The 21,128-nt window shown below is 41.5% G+C and overlaps 1 protein-coding gene across 3 annotated transcripts in view; it reads right to left on the bottom strand.

The window, feature by feature from the left end:
* Positions 1 to 21,128, bottom strand: part of lrrcc1 (leucine rich repeat and coiled-coil centrosomal protein 1) — a 127,057-nt gene that overhangs the window by 89,442 nt on the left and 16,487 nt on the right. For 2 of the 3 annotated variants that reach the window (XM_072256265.1, XM_072256283.1), the window contains 3 exons: positions 17,824 to 18,042; positions 8,596 to 8,783; positions 6,292 to 6,357 (listed from right to left, as the gene is read on the bottom strand). In XM_072256265.1, coding sequence (XP_072112366.1) covers positions 6,292 to 6,357; positions 8,596 to 8,783; positions 17,824 to 18,042 — 473 coding nt within the window. The remainder of the gene's footprint in view (positions 1 to 6,291; positions 6,358 to 8,595; positions 8,784 to 17,823; positions 18,043 to 21,128) is intronic. The other variant, XM_072256274.1, reaches the window with a different exon arrangement.

The raw sequence follows: 21,128 nt of genomic DNA, 5'->3' as shown, positions 1-21,128 counted from the left end.
TTCATTTCCATAGATGTTGCCTGACCTTCTGCTTTCCTTCAGCATCTTGTGCAAGTTGCTTTGGATTTCCTACATCTGCAGACCTTCTCATGTTTAACCATCTCCTTTGTCTTGTTAACATTGAGGAAGAGGTTATTTATCTGGGACCAAGCTTCAAGCTCTTCCACCCACTCTCTGTAAGTCATCGGATTGTTGTTGGTAAGGAGCCTCACTGCTGTCGTGTCATCAGCGAACTTGACAACGTGATTACTCAGGTGGTTGGCCATGCAGTCATATGAGCAGACTGTACAGGAATGGTCTCAGCACACAGCCTGGGGAACATCCGTATTGAGGATGATGGGGAGGGAGGAGCAGTTGCACATCCTGACTATCTGAGGTCTATTGGTTAGGAAGTCCAACGCCCAGTTGCACAGCGGTGTATTTAGACCAAGAAGTAGGAGTTTGTTCAAAGTCTGTGGAACAACAGTGCCGAATGCCGAACTGAAATCCAGAAACAGCATTCTGACACAAGTATTCTTGTTTTCTAGGTGTGTCAAGGTCAGGTATATGACAGCTTTGGTGGCATTTTTTTTTTGAAGATGTGGCATGGACATGATCTCAGGGAAACTTTTTTTTAAAATAACAGCATTTATTTCTAATCACCTGATGTGTACTTTTGTGTACAGGGATTGTGACTTTGATTTAATTTGTCCATGATGCTGTGAGTCCTTGTACTTGAGTGACCTTGATGCTGTGGCATCTGTCATGGAGCAGTTTTGCTGGTAAGCATATTGGTGAGTGTCCAGTGTGGCAGGAAAGGAGTTTGTGATATGTCCCGTTATTAGCCATTCAAAGCACTTCATGATGATTGATGTCAGTTTTGTTCTGAAGGTGTAGAGTTCTTTGGTACAGGGATGATAGTGTCTGAGTTGAAGCCTGTGGGGACAGCAGCTTGGATGCATGAAGTGTTAAAGGTGTCCGTGAAGATGTCACTCTGAGTACGTGGCCTGAGATGTTGTCTGGCCTAACTGCCTGACAGGGGTTGAGACTCTGCAGAGTCCTATTCACATTTGTTGCTGTTTCAGACAGTGGCTGCTTTTGTGGCCAGCATTGTGTTGCATGCCTCGAAGTGTACATAAAAGTTGTTTAGAGGATAATATCTTACTGAAATTAAAGTATGTTTATTATTCAATCATATATGGAGTTCAAAATTAAACAATTGAGGCAGTGAAATGAGAAAAAATGGAAATTAATGCAGTGGAGCCAAAATGTTAATTGAAGCCTTTGGAGTACAAACACTGGGAAAGTCAGCTAACTATGCATCAGGTCTTGTAGAATTACTTAAGACAAAAGGCAATTATACCTCACCTTGGCACACAACTGTAATCACTTTACATTACAGAAATGGAACAAAACAGAAGCACAATCATGTATTTAAATATTCTACCAGATTTGTTTAAAATAAAACTGAAGTACTAAAATTTTGATCCTTTATGTACACATCCTTCACATGTGTATTATCAGTAAAAAAACTATTCTGTCTTATAAAATGTAACTATTTTGCACATATTCAAAATGAAACTTCAAATGCAATAAATGCATACCAAAAATAACATTGTCTAGTTCATATTTCATCAAGCTGCTTTTTTTTAGTAAGTTCATAACTTTGCAGCTTGATAACATACATAATTAACTTTCAACATGCACAGGAATGAACAGAACAGGCTAAAGATGAAAGATTCTCTTGCAACTCACATCCCTTTCTCAAAATATTTCTTATGGGATTCATAAATTACACATTCAAAAGATATGCTGAAACTGCATATATTTAGAAATGGAAATGGGTATTAAGTCTGAGATACAATCTTCTTTCAAAACCAGTACTGTATTGCATTAACTAATCCATTTGTAGCAATCTCAATGGAATGGCCTCTGATTAATAGGCAAGATTTATAGCTTCAATCAGGCATAAATCAATTGCAATTAATGTTTTAAAAAAATTAAATAATAACCCAAAACCTTTTCCTCAGAAAGAATGTCAAGAAAGCAGTGTCAGTTGCAATCTATTAGAATTTCAGAAATCATTAAAGTTAATATCATCATAATCAAATCTCTTCATGTTATTCTACAATTTTCTGTCAGTTATACAAAAGCACAACTGGAAGTAACTAGTTGAAATAACTTTCAAAACTAGTCACGCAGTCATAGAGCACTACAGCCCAGAAGCAGACCCTTCGACCCATCTCATGTTCAGAAATGGCTGACAATATTAAACTACAGAAATATTCACTTTATAGTTGAGTTCTATATTGTCTACAACTAACGTACGAAGATTTACCTATCGGAATATTTTTTTCACCCCTATTGGGTGGTGTGTGGTGTTTATGTGTACTTTTCCCTCAATCTCTGGTCCTCTACCAGAGGCCTGGGAGTTTGGGGGTTTGGTGCAGTATCCTCCTGTTCCTAGTAGAATGTTCTTCTGGAACAAGATCTCAGATGTTGTTCTAGGGATGTGTTGGAGCCATTCTCCCAGTCGAGATTCACAGCTCCAAGTGCTCCTATCACCGGGGTGATTTTGGTTTTAACCTTCCACATCCTTTCTATTTGGCCTTTCAAGCCTGGTATTCCTCCAGGTTCTTTGTTCCTGATGTTACTGTCATTTGGGATTACCACATCTAATACTATTGCTTTCTTCTGTTCCTTGTCCAGTATTACTATGTCTGGCTGGTTGGCCAGTACCTGTTTATCAGTCAGCATTTGGAAGTTCCACAGGATCTTACTCTGTCATTCTCCACTACCTTCTCGGGTGCTTCCCATATAGACTTGGAGTGTCCAATCCATACTCAGAGCAGATGTTCCTGTACACAATTCATGCAACTTGGTTGTGCCATTCAGTGTATGCTGTCACTGCCTGCATCTTGCACCCTGTTACTATGTGCTGGATGGGTTCAGTGGATTCCTTGCACAGTCTGCATTTTGGGGTTTGTCTGGTGTGATAGACCCCTGCTTCTATTACTCTTGTGTTCAGCGTCTGTTCTTCTGCAGCCATGAGCAGCGCCTCTGTGCTGTCCCTCAGCCCTGCCACTGGTAGGGCTCTGGAGGCTGACATCAGGAACCATCTGAGTTCTGCGGTGCAGGGGTCCAGGGTTCAGGTCTCGACGGTGGTGGCCCAGTAGTGGTCTTGGGCTGGGCCCCTTGAGCTTACACTACATCTGCTACAAAAATCTCCGGATGAGAATGACAAGAACAATAAGAATCATGCCGGATCAAATGTCGCCCAGATTAACAAGGTCTACGCCAATGGTTGGGGAACCAGGACCATCTGGCAAAGAATTGGTTACCGGATGGTTCTAGGAACGAAAGGGTTATCATACGAGGAACGTTTGATGGATCTGGATCTGTACTCACTGGAATTCATAAGGATGAGAGGGGATCTTATTGAAACCTTTCAAAATGTTGAAAGGCCTAGACGCAGTAGATGTGGAAAGGATGTTTCCCATAGTGGGAGAGTCTAGGACTAGAAGGCACAGCCTCAGTATAGAGAGGCGCCCTTTCAAAACAGAAAAGCGGAGAAACTTCTTTAGCCAAAGGGTGGTGAATTTGTGGAATTTGTTGCCACATGCAGCTGTGGAGGTCAGGTTGAGGAGGAGAAAAAAAAAGGATCAAACATGATTGAATGGCGGAGCAGATTCGATGGGCCAGATGGCCTAATTCTGCTATGTCTTATGGAACAAACTATTTTATATCAAACTATATATATATATAAAAATTTTAAATTTTGTCATTTGGACTATTCTTAGTTTCTTTGCTATAAAATGTCTCAATAACTTGTGGTTAAATTTTGCATTATTTAGGATTTGAAACAATTTTAACTATAAAAAGTTATTGTTCTGAAGCATTATCTCTCCTGTGCTCTCCCTCTCGCACCCTATCCCTCAAGATGCTGGCTAACCTACTCATTATTTCCACATCACTTATTTTTATTGTTGACTACAAATCCTAAGTTGAAGCTCTAGAATTACAAGAAAACCCTTTAAGACAGAATATCCACACTTAGTGCTAATATTAAGGAGCATCTTCTCTCAACACAGACAGACCCTGCATTACAGCCATTTGGGTCACAGAAAGTCAACTTTAAGAAATCAACATTTGGAATAAAATTTGCTCCTATGGAACTTGGGTGGGGCGGGGTAAGTAAATACAAAACACAAATGTTTTTTTTATATTTTTTCTCAATTAGAGTTCTTAATGCACGTGAAGATGATGTTTTTTTCTAAAACGTAGTAGCTTTATTTAACTATCTTGCTGTATTTCAACCTCATCGCAACCATCCCACCCACAAGAGTTTTGCTAATTATTTTCTCTTAAGACGTTTACAAAAAGGTCAGTAAGTGTAAATGCAAGTTGTTAATCTAAATTTATTGGAAGTATACACTACACCTACTGCTCTACCTTCATCTACGTGTTTAGTCACATCATCAAAAAATTCAATCAGGCTCATAAAGCACAACCTGCCTTTGACAAAGCCATGCTGACTATTCTTAATCATATTATGCCTCTCCAAATGTTCATAAATCCTGCCTCTCAGAATCTCTTCCATCAACTTACCAATCACTGAGGTAAGACTCAATGGTCTATAACTTCCTAGGCTATCTCTATTCCCTTTCTTGAATAAGGGAACAACATCTGCAACCCTCCAATCCTCTGGAGCCTCTCCCCTCCCCATTGATCATGCAAGGATTATTGCCAGAGGCTCAGCAATCTCCTCCCTCGCCTCCCACAGTAGTCTGGGGTATATTTCATCCAGTCCCAGAGACTTATCCAACTTGATGCTTTCCAAAAACTCCAGCACATTCTCTTTCTTAATGTCTATATGCTCAAGCTTTTCAATCCGCTGTAAGTGATCCCTACAATCACCAAGATTCTTTTCCGTAGTGAATACTGAAGCAAAGTATTTATTAAGTATCTCTGCTATCTCCTCCAGTTCCATACACACTTTTCCTCTGTCACACTTGATTGATCTATTCTCTCACGTCTTATTCTCTTGTTCTTCACATACTAGTAGAATGCTTTGGAGTTTTCTTTAATCCTGCTCACCAAGGCCTTCTAATGGCCCCTTCTGGCTCGCCTAATTTCATTCTTAAGCTCCTTCCTGTAAGTTTTATAATCTCCTAGATCTCTATCATTACCTAGTTTTTTGAACCTTTCATAAGCTTTTTTTCTTCTTGACTAGATTTTCAACAGCCTTTGTACACCATGGTTCCTGTACCCTACCATCCTTTCCAACTCATTGCAACATACCTATGCAGAACGCCATGCAAATATCCCCTGAACATTTGCCACATTTCTTCCATACATTTCCCTAAGAACATCTGTTCCCAATTAATGCTTCCAAGTTCCTGCTTGATAGCTTTATATTTCTCCTTACTCCAATTAAACACTTTTCTAACTTACCTGTTCCTATCCCTCTCCAATGCTATGGTAAAGGAGATAGAATTGTGATCACCATCTCCAAAATGCTCTCCCACTGAGAGACCCGACACCTGACCAAGTTCATTTCCCAATACCAGCTCAAGTACAGCCTCTCCTCTTGTAGGCTTATCTACATATTGTGTCAGGAAACCTTCCTGAACACACCTAACAAACTCCACCCCATCTAAACCCCTTGCTCTAGGGAGATGCCAAATCAGTATTTGGGAAATTAAAATATCCTACCATGGAAACCCTGTTATTATTACACCTTTCCAGAATCTGTCTCCCTATCTGCTCCTCGACATCCCTGTTACTATTGGGAGGTCCATAAAAAATACCCAGTCAAGTTATTGACCCATTCCTGTTTCTAACTTCCATCCAGAGAGACTCAGTAGACAATCCCTCCATAACTTCTTCCTTTTCTGGAGCCGTGACACTATCTCTGATCAGCAGTGCTACACGCCCACCTCTTTTGCCTCACCTTCCTGTCCTTTCTGAAACGTCTAAAGCCTGGCACTCTAAGTAACCATTCCTACCCCTGAGCCATCCAAGTCTCTGTAATGGCCACAACATCATAGCTCCAAGTACCGATCCATGCTCTAAGCTCATCTGCTTTGTTCATAATGCTTCTTTCATTAAAATAGACACACCTCAAACCATCGGTCTAACGCATCCCTTCTCTATCACCTGTCTTTCCTCCCTCTAACACTGTCTCCAAGCTTTCTCTGTTTGTGAGCCAACCGCCCCTTCTTCCGTCTCTTCAGTTCGGTTCTCACCCCCGCCCCCCCCCCCCCCCCACCCCCCAGCAATTCTACTTTAAACTCTCCCCAATAGTCTTACCTCCCTGCCAGGATACTGGTCCTCCTCGGATTCAAGTGCAACCCGTCCTTTTTGTATAAGTCACGCCTGCCCCAAAGGAAGTCACAATGCTCTCAGTTATCATTGCAGATTGAGTGCAGGTGCTGTAGAAAGCAATCACCCTACTTGTATTTGATTTCTCCATGCCTGGTGAGAGTACTGAATGTAGCTGGCTAGATTGGAAGAGATGCATGCAAATCACCTAGTATGATTGTTTGGGTCACTGATGGCTGCACAGATCTGGAGTGGTGATGTCATTAACAAATACGATACAAGAATGAGAGATTAATATTTTGGTACACTAAAAGCCAATGCCAGTTAAAAAGCATAACAGTGATGAATGCAGACTAGTAAACTGATAATAGGATTTTGGGTGAGTTGAACTAGAAGGATGGACAATTTGAAAACAGACACTGAAAAGTAATTTTTAACAACACACATAAAAGTTGCTGGTGAACGCAGCAGGCCAGGCAGCATCTCTAGGAAGAGATGCAGTCGACGTTTCAGGCCGAGACCCTTCGTCAGGACTAACTGAAGGAAGAGTGAGTAAGGGATTTGAAAGTTGGAGGGGGAGGGGGAGGGGGAGATCCAAAATGATAGGAGAAGACTGGAGGGGGAGTGATGGAGCCAAGAGCTGGACAGGTAATAGGCAAAAGGGATACGAGAGGATCATGGGACAGGAGGTCCGGGAAGAAAGACGGGGGGGGGGGGACCCAGAGGATGGGCAAGGGGTAGATTCAGAGGGACAGACGGAGAAAAAGGAGAGTGAGAGAAAGAATGTGTATAAAAATAAATAATGGATGGGGTACGGGGGAAGGTGGGGCATTAGCGGAAGTTAGAGAAGTCGATGTTCATGCCATCAGGTTGGAGGCTACCCAGACGGAATATAAGGTGTTGTTCCTCCAACCTGAGTGTGGCTTGATCTTTACAGTAGAGGAGGCCGTGGATAGACATGTCAGAATGGGAATGGGATGTGGAATTAAAATGTGTGGCCACAGGGAGATTCTGCTTTCTCTGGCCGACAGAGCGTAGGTGTTCAGCAAAGCAGTCTCCCAGTCTGCGTCGGGTCTCGCCAATATATAAAAGGCCACATCGGGAGCACCGGACGCAGTATATCACCCCAGTCGACTCACAGGTGAAGTGTTGCCTCACCTGGAAGGACTGTTTGGGGCCCTGAATGGTGGTAAGGGAGGAAGTGTAAGGGCATGTGTAGCACTTGTTCCGCTTACACGGATAAGTGCCAGGAGGGAGATCAATGGGGAGGGATGGGGGGGACGAATGGACAAGGGAGTCGCGTAGGGAGCGATCCCTGCGGAATGCAGGGGGGGGGAAGATGTGCTTAGTGGTGGGATCCCATTGGAGGTGGTGGAAGTTACGGAGAATAATATGTTGGACCCGGAGGCTGGTGGGGTGGTAGGTGAGGACCAGGGGAACCCTATTCCTAGTGGGGTGGCGGGAGGATGGAGTGAGTGCAGATGTACGTGAAATGGGGGAGATGCGTTTAAGAGCAGAGTTGATAGTGGAGGAAGGGAAGCCCCTTTCTTTAAAAAAGGAAGACATCTTGCTCGTCCTAGAAGAAAAGCCTCATCCTGAGAGCAGATGCGGCGGAGACGGAGGAATTGCGAGAAGGGGATGGCGTTTTAACATTAGTAATTTTTAACATTAGGCATCGAGAGAAAATGAGGGTCCCAACAGCAGTTGAAATCATAGATATTATTACAGGTACAATATAATTATACCAATGTTTCAATCCCCTTATTCCAATGTTTAACTGTCACTTTCCTTGTGTTTTCCTCCAAGACAGTCAGACCAGTATTTTCTATTGCACGTTAGACACAAAATTAACAGTTGACCAATTTATATCTAAACCACCTATCCCTCTCCCACTGGCCTCTGCCTTTCATTCTTCACCCATCATCTAATGGCTCTTGTCTCACAACTCCCCACTGCTCCTTATACTGCCTGTCTTCCCTCTTCACTCTCAATCCTGAAGCAGTACTTCCACCTGAAATTTTGACCCTTTCTTTCCCCAAACACTCCCACTCCACAAATACTGACTGCTCAACTTATTAAGTTCCTTTGCTTAAAGCTATTATGCTTTAATTTGTATATAAAACACATTTGAACATTTTTCACACCTAATGAACTACTGATGAATTATAGAAGACCCTTCAACACAAGGTAAAATTGGAAAATCCTCTGTAAATTGTACTTAAAATTTTAAGGAAATGAGTTCACTGTTAAGAGGACAATAAATGAAATTCTCACACACAAAAAAAGATTTACCTCTCAGATTTTTTATTTTTCATCTGCTTGGCACTTCGCTGCTTGGAAGATTCAGTTACTTGTCTGTGGCTTGGAAGCTTTGTTCGTCTAGCACCCTTCCTGTAATTCTCTTTACAGCTCTCACTTTCACTCTCAGATGTATGATCAATGTCTCGTTTTGCTTTTACTGTCGTTGAAGCAGCTGGAACCTTAAAAATTAAGAAATCCAGCATGAAATGCATTTCCTCTGTTTCACAAGTATTGATTGCAAAAATCCAATTTAAGTGGAATTAGCCTTAATACCTATGCAACTCTTTACTGTAAAATATATTTAGGTCACAGCAAAATCAATAGAAACTCAATGATTTATAGGAGAGGTAAATCTACAACCAGAATGTTAATTTTGGCAAAATCAACTTTTGTCCTCCACTCATCCTTATAAGATTGCAGTTTAGCCTGTTTTCCCACAAACCTGTTTCAAAAATGCAAAATAATACCTGTCACTTCCACGTGGTACAGCCAATATATATTTGCAATTCAGTATTAGGTTTAAAAATCATCTCAGATAAATGTTATCAAAGTTAAAACGGGCAACTTCTCTGCTTTTTTTAAAACCACTAGAAGTTAGAGTTCATCAGCCTGTTTAAGCAGAGTCAAAGAATTGCTATAACACAGGTTGCAGGGAACTATTTTACAGATGCTGAATGATAACTTCATTCCTTCTCAAAATTAAGTGAACAAGTCAATACTGACTTTGAGCATAGCCTCTAAATGCGCATGAATGTAAGCATTGGCTACATACTATAGATTAATGAGAAAGTTACAGATATCGTTATTCTGGAGTGAAAATAACAGTCTTCCAAACATTTGTAAGTTAATTTATGCTTGTTCAATGCAAGGTGCAATGCTGCTTTGAGAAAGATGGAGGGAAGATTAGTGTAAAGACGAGGATATTTGAGTCTGCACTGGGATTAACCTGTACTAATTAAGATTGTATGAAATATTCAGTCTTTATTCTCTGTACTCAAAAAATAAATCCATTACTGCTGCAGGTGAGGACAGCATCAATGGTGGAGAAAAGAAAACCCTGTTTTTTTTTGGAGGAGGATGAGAACATCTATGATGCCCTGGAAAGGAAATCCTCATCCTGGGAACAGATGTGGCAGAGACAAAGGAACTGAGGAAAGGGAATAACATTTTTACAGGAGACAGGGTGGGAAGAGGTATAGTCAAGATAATCATGGGAATTGGTATGTTTATAAAAAATGTTGGTAGACAGCTTGTCTTCAAAGATGGAGACAGAGATATCAGAAAAGTGAATCTAGGTCCCTTGGAGGACCAGAAGGGGGAATTGATATTGGGTGATGAGCAAACGGCAGAGGCTTTGAAAGACTATTTTGTGTTGGTCTTCATGGTGGAGGACACATCCAACATGCCAAAGAGAGATGTTATGGATGCGATGGGAAGTGAGGACCTTGATACAATAGCTATCACTAAATAGGTAGTGCTGAGCAAACTTGTGGCCCTGAAGATCAACAAGTCCCCTGGTCCTGATGAAATGTATCCTAGGGTACTGAAAGAAATGGCAGAAGTAATAGTAGAGGCTTTGGTGATAATTTGCCAAAATTCTCTGAGCTCTGGGCAGGTCCCAGTGGATTGGAAGATGGTGAATGTCACACCGCTGTTCAAAAGGATGTAGGCAAAAGTAAGTTAACTATAGGCCAGTTAGTTTAACATCTGTAGTTGGGAACATGCTTGATGCTATTATTCATTAAAGAAGAAATAGCAGGGAATCTGGAAAGAAATAGACACAGCATGGATTCAGCAAAGGCAGGTCCTGTTTGATAAACTTACTGGAGTTCTTATAACCATTTAACCATATAACAATTACAGCACAGAAACAGGCCATCTCAGCCCTTCTAGTCCGTGCCGAACTCTTACTCTCACCTACTCCCACCGACCTGCACTCAGCCCATAACCCTCCATTCCTTTCCTGTCCGTATTTAACTTTAAACAACAACACCAAACCTGCCTCAACCACTTCTGCTGGAAGCTCGTTCCACACAGCTACCATTCTCTGAGTAAAGAAGTTCCCCCTCATGTTACCCCTAAACTTTCGCCCTTTAACTCTCAACTCATATCCTCTTGTTTGAATCTACCCCACTCTCAATGGAAAAAGCCTATCCACAATGGAAAAAGCCCATCCACATCAACTCTATCTATCCCCCTCATAATTTTAAATACCTCTATCAAGTTCCCCCTCAACCTTCTACATTCCAAAGAATAAAGACCCAACTTGTTTAACCTTTCTCTGTAACTTAGGTGATGAAACCCAGGTAACATTCTAGTAAATCTTCTCTGTACTCTCTATATTTTGTTGACATCTTTCCTATAATTCGGTGAACAAAACTGTACACAATACTCCAAGTTTGGCCTCACCAATGCTTTGAACAATTTCAACATTACATCCCAACTCCTACACTCAATGCTCTGATTTATGAAGGCCAGCATACCAGAAGCTTTCTTCACCACCCTATCCACATGAGATTCCACCTTCAGAGAACTATGCACCATTATTCCTAGATCCCTCTGTTCTACAGCATTCTTCAATGCCCTACCATTTACCATGTATGTCCTATTTTGATTAGTCCTACCAAAATGTAGCACCTCACATTTATCAGCATTAAACTCCATCTGCCTTCTTTCAGCCCACTCTTCCAACCGGCCTAAATCTCTCTGCAAGCTTTGAAAACCTACTTCATTATCCACAACGCCACCTATCTCAGTATCATCTGCATACTTACTAATCCAATTTACCAACCCACCATCCAGATCATTAACGTATATGACAAATAGCATTGGACCCAGTACAGATCCCTGAGGCACACCACTGGTCACCGACCTCCAATCTGACAAACAGTTATCCACCACCACTCTCTGGCGTCTCCCATCCAGCCACTGCTGAATCCATTTTACTACTTCGATATTAATGCCTAACGATTGAACCTTCCTAACTAACCTTCTGTGTGGAACCTTGTCAAAAGCCTTACTGAAGTCCATATAGACAACATCCACCACTTTACCCTCATTAACTTTCCGAGTAACCTCTTCAAAAAATTCAATAAGATTTGTCAAACATTACCTTCCACGCACAAATCCATGTTGACCGTTCCTAATCAGACCCTGTCTATCCAGATAATTATATATACCATCCCTAAGAATACTTTCCATCAATTTACCCACCACTGACGTCAAACTCACAGGCCGATAATTGCTAGGTTTACTCTTAGAGCCCTTTTTAAACAATGGAACAACATGAGCAATACGCCAATCCTCTGGCACCATTCCCGTTTCTAATGACATTTGAAATATTTCTGTCAGAGCCCTTGCTATTTCCACACTAACTTCCCTCAAAGTCCTAGGGAATATCCTGTCAGGACCCGGAGACTTATCCACTTTTATATTTCTTAAAAGCTCCAGTACTTGCTCTTCTTTAATCATCATAGTTTCCCTTAATCTACCCAGTTCAATATCCTTCTCCTTAGTGAGTACCGAAGAAAAGAAATTGTTCAGAATCTCCCCCATTTCTTTTGGCACCACACATAGCTGTCCGCTCTGATTCTCTAAGGGATCATTTTATCCCTCACTATCCTTTTGCTATTAATATAACGGTAGAAATCCTTGAGATTTATTTTCACCTTACTTGCCAAAGCAACCTCATATCTTCTTTCAGCTTTTCTGATTTCTTTCTTAAAGTTCTTTTTACATTCTTTATATTCGAGCATCTCATATTCTCCATGCTGCCTATATTTATTGCAGATATCTCTCTTTTTCCTAACCAAGTTTCCAATATCCCTTGAAAACCATGGCTCTCTCAAACTCTTAACCTTTCCTTTCAACCTAACAGGAACATAAAGATTCTGTACTCTCAAAATTTCTCCTTTAAATGACCTCCATTTCTCTATTACATTCTTCCCAAAAAACAAATTGTCCCAATCCACTCCTTCTAAATCCTTTCGCATCTCCTCAAAGTTAGCCTTTCTCCAATCAAAAATCTCAACCCTGGGTCCAGACCTATCCTTCTCCATAATTATATTGAAACTAATAGCATTGTGATCACTGGACCCGAAGCGCTCCCCAACACAAACCTCTGTCACCTGACCTATCTCATTCCCTAACAGGAGATCCAACACTGCCCCTTCTCTAGTTGGTACCTCTATGTATTGCTGCAAAAAACTATCCTGCACACATTTTGCAGACTCCAAACCATCTGTCCCTTTTACAGTATGGGCTTCCCAGTCTATGTGTGGAAAATTAAAATCTCCCTTCTGCTTCCTACAAATATCTGCTATCTTCTTACAAATTTGCTCCTCCAATTCTTGCTCCCCATTTGGTGGTCTATAATACACCCCCATAAGAGTTACTACACCTTTCCCATTCCTCAATTCCACCCAAATAGCTTCCCTAGACGAGCTCTCTAACCTATCCTGCCAGAGCACTGCTGTAATACTTCCTCTGACAAGCAATGCAACACCTCCCCCTCTTGTCCCTCCGATTCTATCACACCTGAAGCAATTAAATCCAGGAATATTTAAGTTGACAATCACACCCCTCCTGTAACCATGTTTCACTAATAGCTACCACATCACACTTCCAGGTATCAATCCATGCTTTAAGCTCCTCCACCTTTCTTATAATGCTCCTAGCATTAAAATAAATGCATTTAAGAAATTTTCCACCTCTTACCCACTGTTTATCACTGACGGTGCAAACAACTTTACTATTTTCTTTTTCTTCCTTCTTCCCTACACCTGTTCCTGCACTCTGGTTCCCCTCCCCTCTCATATCTAGTTTAAATCCACTGGAGCCTCTCTAGCAAACCTACCTGCAAGAATATTTTTCCCCGTCCGGTTCAGATGTAGACCGTCCCACTGGAACAGGTCCCACCTTCCCTAGAAAACTGCTCAATTATCCACAAATCTGAAGCCCTCCCTCCTGCACCATGTCTTCAGCCACGTGTTGATCTGCACTATCTTACTATTTCTAAACCTGCCAGCACGTGGCACTGGTAGCAATCCTGAGATTGGTATCCTGGAGGTCCTGTTCTTTAACTTGGCTCCTAACTCCCTAAACCTTCCTTTCAGGACCTCCTCACTCTTCCTACCCATGTAATTGGTCCCTACATGGACTACGACATCCGGTTGCTCTCCCTCCCTCTTGAGAATACAAAGAACTCGATCCGAGATATCGTGGACCTTGGCACCAGGGAGGTAAAAGACCATCCGGGATTCTCGATCTCTTCCACAGAACCTCTTATCTGTCCGCCTAACTATCGAATCCCCTATCACTACTGCTCTTCTCTTTTCCCTCCTTCCCTTCTGAGTTGAGGGTCCCATCTCAGTGCCAGAGACGCAACCACTGCAACTTGTCCCTGGTAGGTCGTCCCCATCAACAGTATCCAAACTGATGTACTTATTATTGGCGGGAATGGTCACAGAGGTGCTCTGCTCATTCTGTCTATTCCACTTCCCTGGCAGTCACCCAGCTACCTGTCTCCTGACCCTTAGGGGTGACTATCTCCCTGTAACTCCTCTGTATTTCTGCCTCTGCCTCCAAATGATCCGAAGTTAATCCAGTTCCAGCTCCAGTTCCCTAACTCGGTTTGTCAGGAGCTGCAGCTGGATGCACCTTTCGCAGGTGTAGTCATCAGGGACAATTGTGCTCGCCCTGACTTCCCACATCCTGCAAACGGAGCACTCAACTGCCCTAACTGCTGCCTCCTTCTTTGAGGATATAGTGAGCACAATGAATAGAGGGGAACAGATGGATGTTATTTACTCGGATTTCCAGATGTTGTTCGATAAGGTGCTGCATAAAAGACTTATTCATAAGATAAGGGTGTATAGAGTTGGGGGTGGTGTATGAGCATGGATAGAGAATTGGTTAACTAATAGAAAGCAGAGAACTGGGATACGTGGTTGTCATTCTGGTTGGCAATCAGTGGTGAGTGGTGTGCTGCAGGGGTTGGTGCTGGGCCTGCAACTGTTCATGATTTACGTTAACAATCTAGAAGAGGGGACAGAGTGTAGTGTACTTAAGTTTGCTGATGATACTAAATTGAGTGGAAAAACAAATTGTGCGTAAGATACGGAGAATCTGCAGAGAGATATAGATAGGTTTAGTGAGGGGGCAAGGGTCTGGCAGATGGAGTGCAATGTTGATAAATGCAAGGTCATCCACTTTGGAAGGAAAAATGATACAGCAGATTATTATTTAAATGGTAAAAAAAATTGCAGCGTACTGCTGTGCAGAGGAACTTGGGAGTGCTTGTACATGAATTACAGAAGGTTGCAGCAGCAGATGCAGCAGGCCATCAAGAAGGCAAATGGAATGTTGGCCTTCATTGCTATAGGGATTGAATTTAAGAGCAGGGAAATTATTGAACAGGGTATTGGTGAGGCCGCGCCTGGAGGACTGACTACAGTTCTGGTCTTCTTACTTGAAGGAGGATATACTGGCTTTGGAGGCAGTGCAGAGGAGGTTCACCAGGTTGATTCCAGAGATGAGGGGGTTAGTCTATGAGGAGAGATCAAGTCACCTGGAATTCAGAAGAATGATAGCAGATCTTATAGAAACATATTAAATTATGAAAGGGATAGATAAGGTAGAGGCAGAAAAGTTGTTTCCACTGGTAGGTGAGACTAGATCTAGGGGACATAGCCTCAAGATTCAGGGGAGTAGGTTTAGGATGGAGATGAAGAGGAACTGCTTTTCTCAGAGAGTGATGAATCTGTAGAATTCTCTGCCCAGTGAAGCAGAGGAAGCTACCTCAGTAAATATATTTAAGACAAGGTTGGATAGATTTCTGTATAGTAAGGAAATTAAAGGTTATGGGGGAAAAGGCAAGTAGGTGAAGACGAGTCCATGGCCAGATTTCCATGATCTTATTGAAAGGTGGAGCAGGTTTGACAAGCCAGATGGCCTAAGTTGGAGGCAAGGTTGATGAAATTGACAAGCTCAGCGTGGGTGCATGAAGCAGCACCAATGCAGTCGTCAATGCAGTGCAGGAAGAGTTGGGGAACATTACCAGTGCAGGCTTAGAACATAGACTATTCTACATTGCCAACGAAAAGGCAGGCATAGCTGAGGCTCATGTGGGTGCCCATTGCTACCCTTGAATCTGACGAAAGTAGGAGGAGCTGAAAGAGAAATTGTTGAACTGTTTTATTAATAAAACCAATAACTTCAAGAAGGGAAACAACAGGAATTCTGCAGATGCTGGAAATTCAAGCAACACACATCAAAGTTGCTGGTGAACGCAGCAGGCCAGGCAGCATCTCTAGGAAGAGGTACAGTCAACGTTTCAGGGTCTCGGCCTGAAACGTCGACTGTACCTCTTCCTAGAGATGCTGCCTGGCCTGCTGTGTTCACCAGCAACTTTGATGTGTGTGACTTCAAGAAGGGGGTGTGAGCAGCGCGCACTCTCCCCCACTTACATCAACAGTACTGAGGTCAAGAGGGTTGAGAACTTCAAGTTCTTAGGAATGAATGCCACCAACAGCCTGCCCTGGTCCACCCACATTGTGCCAGAGCCACGAAAGTTCGCCAGCATCTCTACTTCCTCAGGAGGCTAAAGAAATCTAGCACATCCCCTTTGACCTTTACCATTTTTTTTGGATGCAACATAGCAAGCTTCCTATCCAGATGCATCACAGCTTGGTATGGCAACTGCTCAGCCCATAAACACAAGAAACACCAGAGAATTGTGGACATAATTCAGTACTTCATGGAAACTAGCCTCCCCGCCATGAAGTCAGTAAAGTAGCCAGCATAATGAATGACTCCAGCCAAGATGGACTTTCTCTTCTCCCCCTCCTATGGGCAGAAGATAAGAAAGTCTGAAAACATTTACCACTAGGGTCAAGGACAGCCTCTATCTCACTGTTACAAAACTATTGAATGGTTGCCTAGTACAATAAGATGGACACTTGACCTCACAATCTACCATGTTATGACCTTGTTACGATCTTGCACCTTATTATCTACCTGCACTATACTTTCTCTGTAACTGTAACATTATATTCTGCACTTCATTTGTACTAGCTCAATGTATTTTTATAATGAACTGATCTGTATGAACAGTATGTAAAACTGATTTTTCACCGTAGCTTGGTACATGCAACAGTAATAAACTGATTTACCAATTCTGTGTTCCCTCCTAGCCACTAAACTGTCGCCAGATTTACCCTTCCCTCCACTCTACCTAGCTCCATTTTCCTTTCACTGTCTGCCTTCACCTCTCCCAACTCCAGCTCCTCTCCCTCATTCTCTTAAATTCTAGCAAGCATAGGCCCAAAGCCATCAAATGCTCCTCATATAACCTTCTCATTCCCAGAATCATTTTCATTAACCTCCTTTGAACCCTCTCCAAAGTCAGCACATCCTTTCTTAGATAAGGGCCTAAAACTGCTCACAATACTCCAAGTGACACATCACCAGTGCCTTATAAAGCCTCAACTTTACATCCTTGTTTTTTTTAATATTCCAGTCCTCTTGAAATACCTTCCTCACCACTGACTCAACCTGCAAGTTAATCTTTAGAGAATCCTGTACAAGGACTCCTAAGTACCTTTGCTCCTCAGATTTTTGAATTTTCTCCCCAATTAGGCAATAGTCGATGTTCTTATTCCTTCTACCAAATTGCATGACAATGTACTTACCATCTGCCACTTCTTTGTCCATTCTCCCAATCTATCCAAGTCCTTCTGCTTCCTCAACACTACCTGCCCTTTCATCCATCTCGTATGGTCTGTAAATATGGCCACAAAGCCATAAATTCCATCATCCAAATCATTGACATACAATGTGTTGCTCAATATTCCATTATGTGCAGTCTTTTGTGTATCCATAAACAGAAGAATTTAACCTAAAAAAGGCAAATCTTTTCTGTGTGCTATAGATGTAAATTGCAACACTTTGAGAAGTTGCTTTTAACCAATAAGAATTTTGCCTAAAAAATTCTGGTTTATACAGATTCGAAAGTCTCATAAGATATTGTTTAAATAACATGTTATACACTTTACTATACTGTATATAGTTCAGCCTATAACACTGACAATAACTATAATTGGTGCATAAAATGTCAATTATGCAAGCTTTCAGGAATAAAATACAAGTCAAGCCACATACTAAACACAAAAACAATGACATTTTCTTTATTCCTTCATGTCAACCCATTTCAAGCATCACCTGCTGTAGCAGCTGAGAAATCTGTCTTTCCAGGTTCTTTATTCTCATGTCATTGAGTACTTCAACAGTGCTTTGAGCCCTCCTCTGCTCCGTTTCTGGTGAAGAACTACCTTCTGTGGCAGATACGAGAGCAGCAGGATCAGAAACTGTAATACGACGGCGATAATTTGCAAGCACCTTGTCAATCTGTGGAGTGACCACAGGGAGCCCAAGCGAGGCCTATATTTATGACAGGAGTTGAAATGAACACAAAAACAAAACATTAAGCATTGCTATCTAATGCATTAGCACCTCAAGTTAAAGATCAACTTTTACATTAAGTTAAAACAACTGGCTATGTTGTATCTTCCACAATACATACTATTTCATTTAAATTCCAGGGATTTTTGCTAGACCTTTCAGCAGCACCTCCACATTAAATGTTTCATAAAATTTTCAAAAATTAGATTATATACATTAAACTTTAAAGCATTTTGTAAAATATAAGAATTAAATAGCATCCAACTGCACATTTTGTTAGTCACTGAGACAAATATGGAGTGTTAAAAATGAAAAAGCACCATCCAGTTTCATCCAACATCTTAGACCTTTAAGGGTATCTACCACTACTTCCATTCCAAGTGGTAGTAATTTATTGATGTGCTTAGAGCATAGAATGGTGTAACACTTGACTGACTATTCAGCCAACAAGGTTGTGGCAGCCTTGATACCAATTTAGACTAAATGTCCTCTCCTGTGTATCAACCATATCCTTCTATTCCATTCATATTCACGTGTCTATCTCAAAGCCTCAAACTACGAATCTGCCCTTTTCCACTACTACCTCTAGTAACCCCGGTATTCCAGACACCTACCACATTCTACATGAAAAAAGTGCCCTCACATCTCTTTACAATTTCCGTCCCTCCAGCCTTAAAAACATGTTCTCGGGTGTTTGACGTTTCTAGGCTGAGGAAGAGATTTTAACTGTTTACCCTGTTTAGCCTCTCATAATTTAAAAATAAACCTCTATCACATCTCTCCTCAGCCTCTGGTGCTTTAGGGAGAACAATCCGAGTTTGTCCAACTTTTCCTTTCAGCTCATACCCAGGCAGAATCCCGGTAAACCTCTTCTGCACCCTTTCCAGATCCTTCTTTTGATGGTGCAATCAGAACTGCACCAAATACTCCTATGGTATTCTTTGTGGTAAAGTTTTAACCTGCCTGCCCTCAAAACCAACAATGATTACTCAAAGCAATCTGCACAGCAATTGTCAAAAATCCTAAAACAACAGATGGCAGCTTTCTACATTGAAAATAGCAGGTTTACAATTAGTCTTTATACACAATTCAGCTAATAAGTTGAAATACAAGAGCTAAACAAAAAATCATGACTTAAAGCAAATGTTTTCTCATGCTCACATAAACAACTGTTCACTCTTGATCTAAAATTTTCAAATCACCCAGTCCTTGTCCATTCCCTGAAAAATGTGTACTCAAAGGATAAACTGGCAACACGTTGTGACAATGATTTTTTGATAGTGTACAAGCTTTCCTTTCTCACCAAATGACCACCCACGTTGAAAAAGGTTACTTCATAGTCTGCGTTACCTAATCTAGTTCACATCCAAGCAAACATCATTAGCATTTAATATTCTCCTCGCAGTGCGGCACATGATACAAAACTCCCTTCTACTTTATCCCATCTCCCAAACTTTACTGCACTTTAAAAACATATTAAGTAGTACACTAAATGTCAGAATTATTGAGGTCCATTGATCTGTTCTCATCTTGTTTTTTTCCAATAAGATACTCAAATGATCTGGGATGGCATTGAACATTGGCATCAATTCACCAAATCTCCAACAGGTATGTCATTGTTAATTGACATTTGTCACTGTTCCCAGATTTGGGAACAGCTTCCTTCCAACTGTGATAAGATTGCTGAACAGATCCTGACCGGGATCTGGGCCGTACCCTCCAAATATCCAGACCTGCCTCTCTTTTTTTTGCACTACCTTACTTTCCTTTTTCTAGTTTCTATTTATGATCTATAATTTCAATTTTTAATATCTACTATCGAGTTGTACTCCAGGGAGTGTGAAGCGCAGAATCAAATATCGCTGTGATGATTGTACGCTCTAGTATCAATTGTTTGGCGACAATAAGGTAAATAAATACAAGCTATTCATTGAATTTCCCTTGAATTACCGTAATCAGAGAAAGTGGAAATGCAGATAGAAATGGTCATCTGAAGTACTGGACAAGTTAAACTATTCTCTTATAACATTTTCCCATCCAGGATAAGACAGGTAGTAACTGCCCATTTACCCTATTGTCCCACAATCCAGGAACAAGAATAGAAATTAATTGTACTATTTTCAATTTAGAGTATTGCAATTGACAATCATAATGTAAGCCTTCCCTACAATGGATAAACCAAATGCAAACTGAGTGACCATTTTGCAGAACACTTCCACTTCAAGGAAAATGTTAAGTTCAAGCTGCCCATCTCCTTAATTCCCTAAATAACTGTCATTTATTTTGTTGTCACCTCCTATATTGCTCCAGTGATGGTCAACGTAGACTGACCATTTGGCACCTCACTTTCTATTTCAATGTTTCAGTCCTCAGGACTCAATAAATTTGACAATATCTGTTCTACTCCTCTCCAGTGATATGTCTGTGCTTTTCTGATTCAATTTATTTCTTTCTCTTCCATCTCCAACTGCTTTTAAAGAATAGAACAGTCAACATTTTGGAATGAGACCTATCATCAAGACTGGCTGTTAGGATTAATATGGAGAGAGTGAGTGGCACTGTGTTCTGGGGCAGGGCTGTGTGAAAGGGTTGGAACAAGTGAGGGGAGTGGTAAAGTCAAAACGGTAAAATCACATTGGCAGTTAGAGATGAAAGATCCAATGCAGGCAGATGGCCAGAATGGGATGTCTAAGAAGACGAGGACTTAAGGTGAGATGGTGGGGTTTGGGAATTCTTACTAAAGAAGGCCCAAAGACGGAAGCGACAAAAGAAGAGCTCAACACCACAGCAACACGCAAATCACTGAGGCTAGGGTGCAGGGCAACAAAGATATAGTTCCTGCTGGGGACAGGACATTATAACAGAGGGAATGGTAAAAATATGGAAGGGGGTTGGAATTCAGGCAGGAGAGAAGGTGGTAGGAGGAGTCAGCATAAATGATGTGGGAGAAGGATTACAGCTCAGAGGAGTGAAGGGAGCGATGAGGGGTAGAAGAGAACTTGAACGACCAAGGGTTGGTAGGGAGTAGTGGTGGAATAAGAAGAACAGTAGGACCCAGCAACAGT

Source organism: Mobula birostris, chromosome 1 (genome assembly GCF_030028105.1).
Source record: "Mobula birostris isolate sMobBir1 chromosome 1, sMobBir1.hap1, whole genome shotgun sequence".
Taxonomy (NCBI): domain Eukaryota; kingdom Metazoa; phylum Chordata; class Chondrichthyes; order Myliobatiformes; family Myliobatidae; genus Mobula; species Mobula birostris.
The sequence above is the reverse complement of the archived record's forward strand: the minus strand, read 5'-3'. Positions and strand labels throughout refer to the sequence as shown.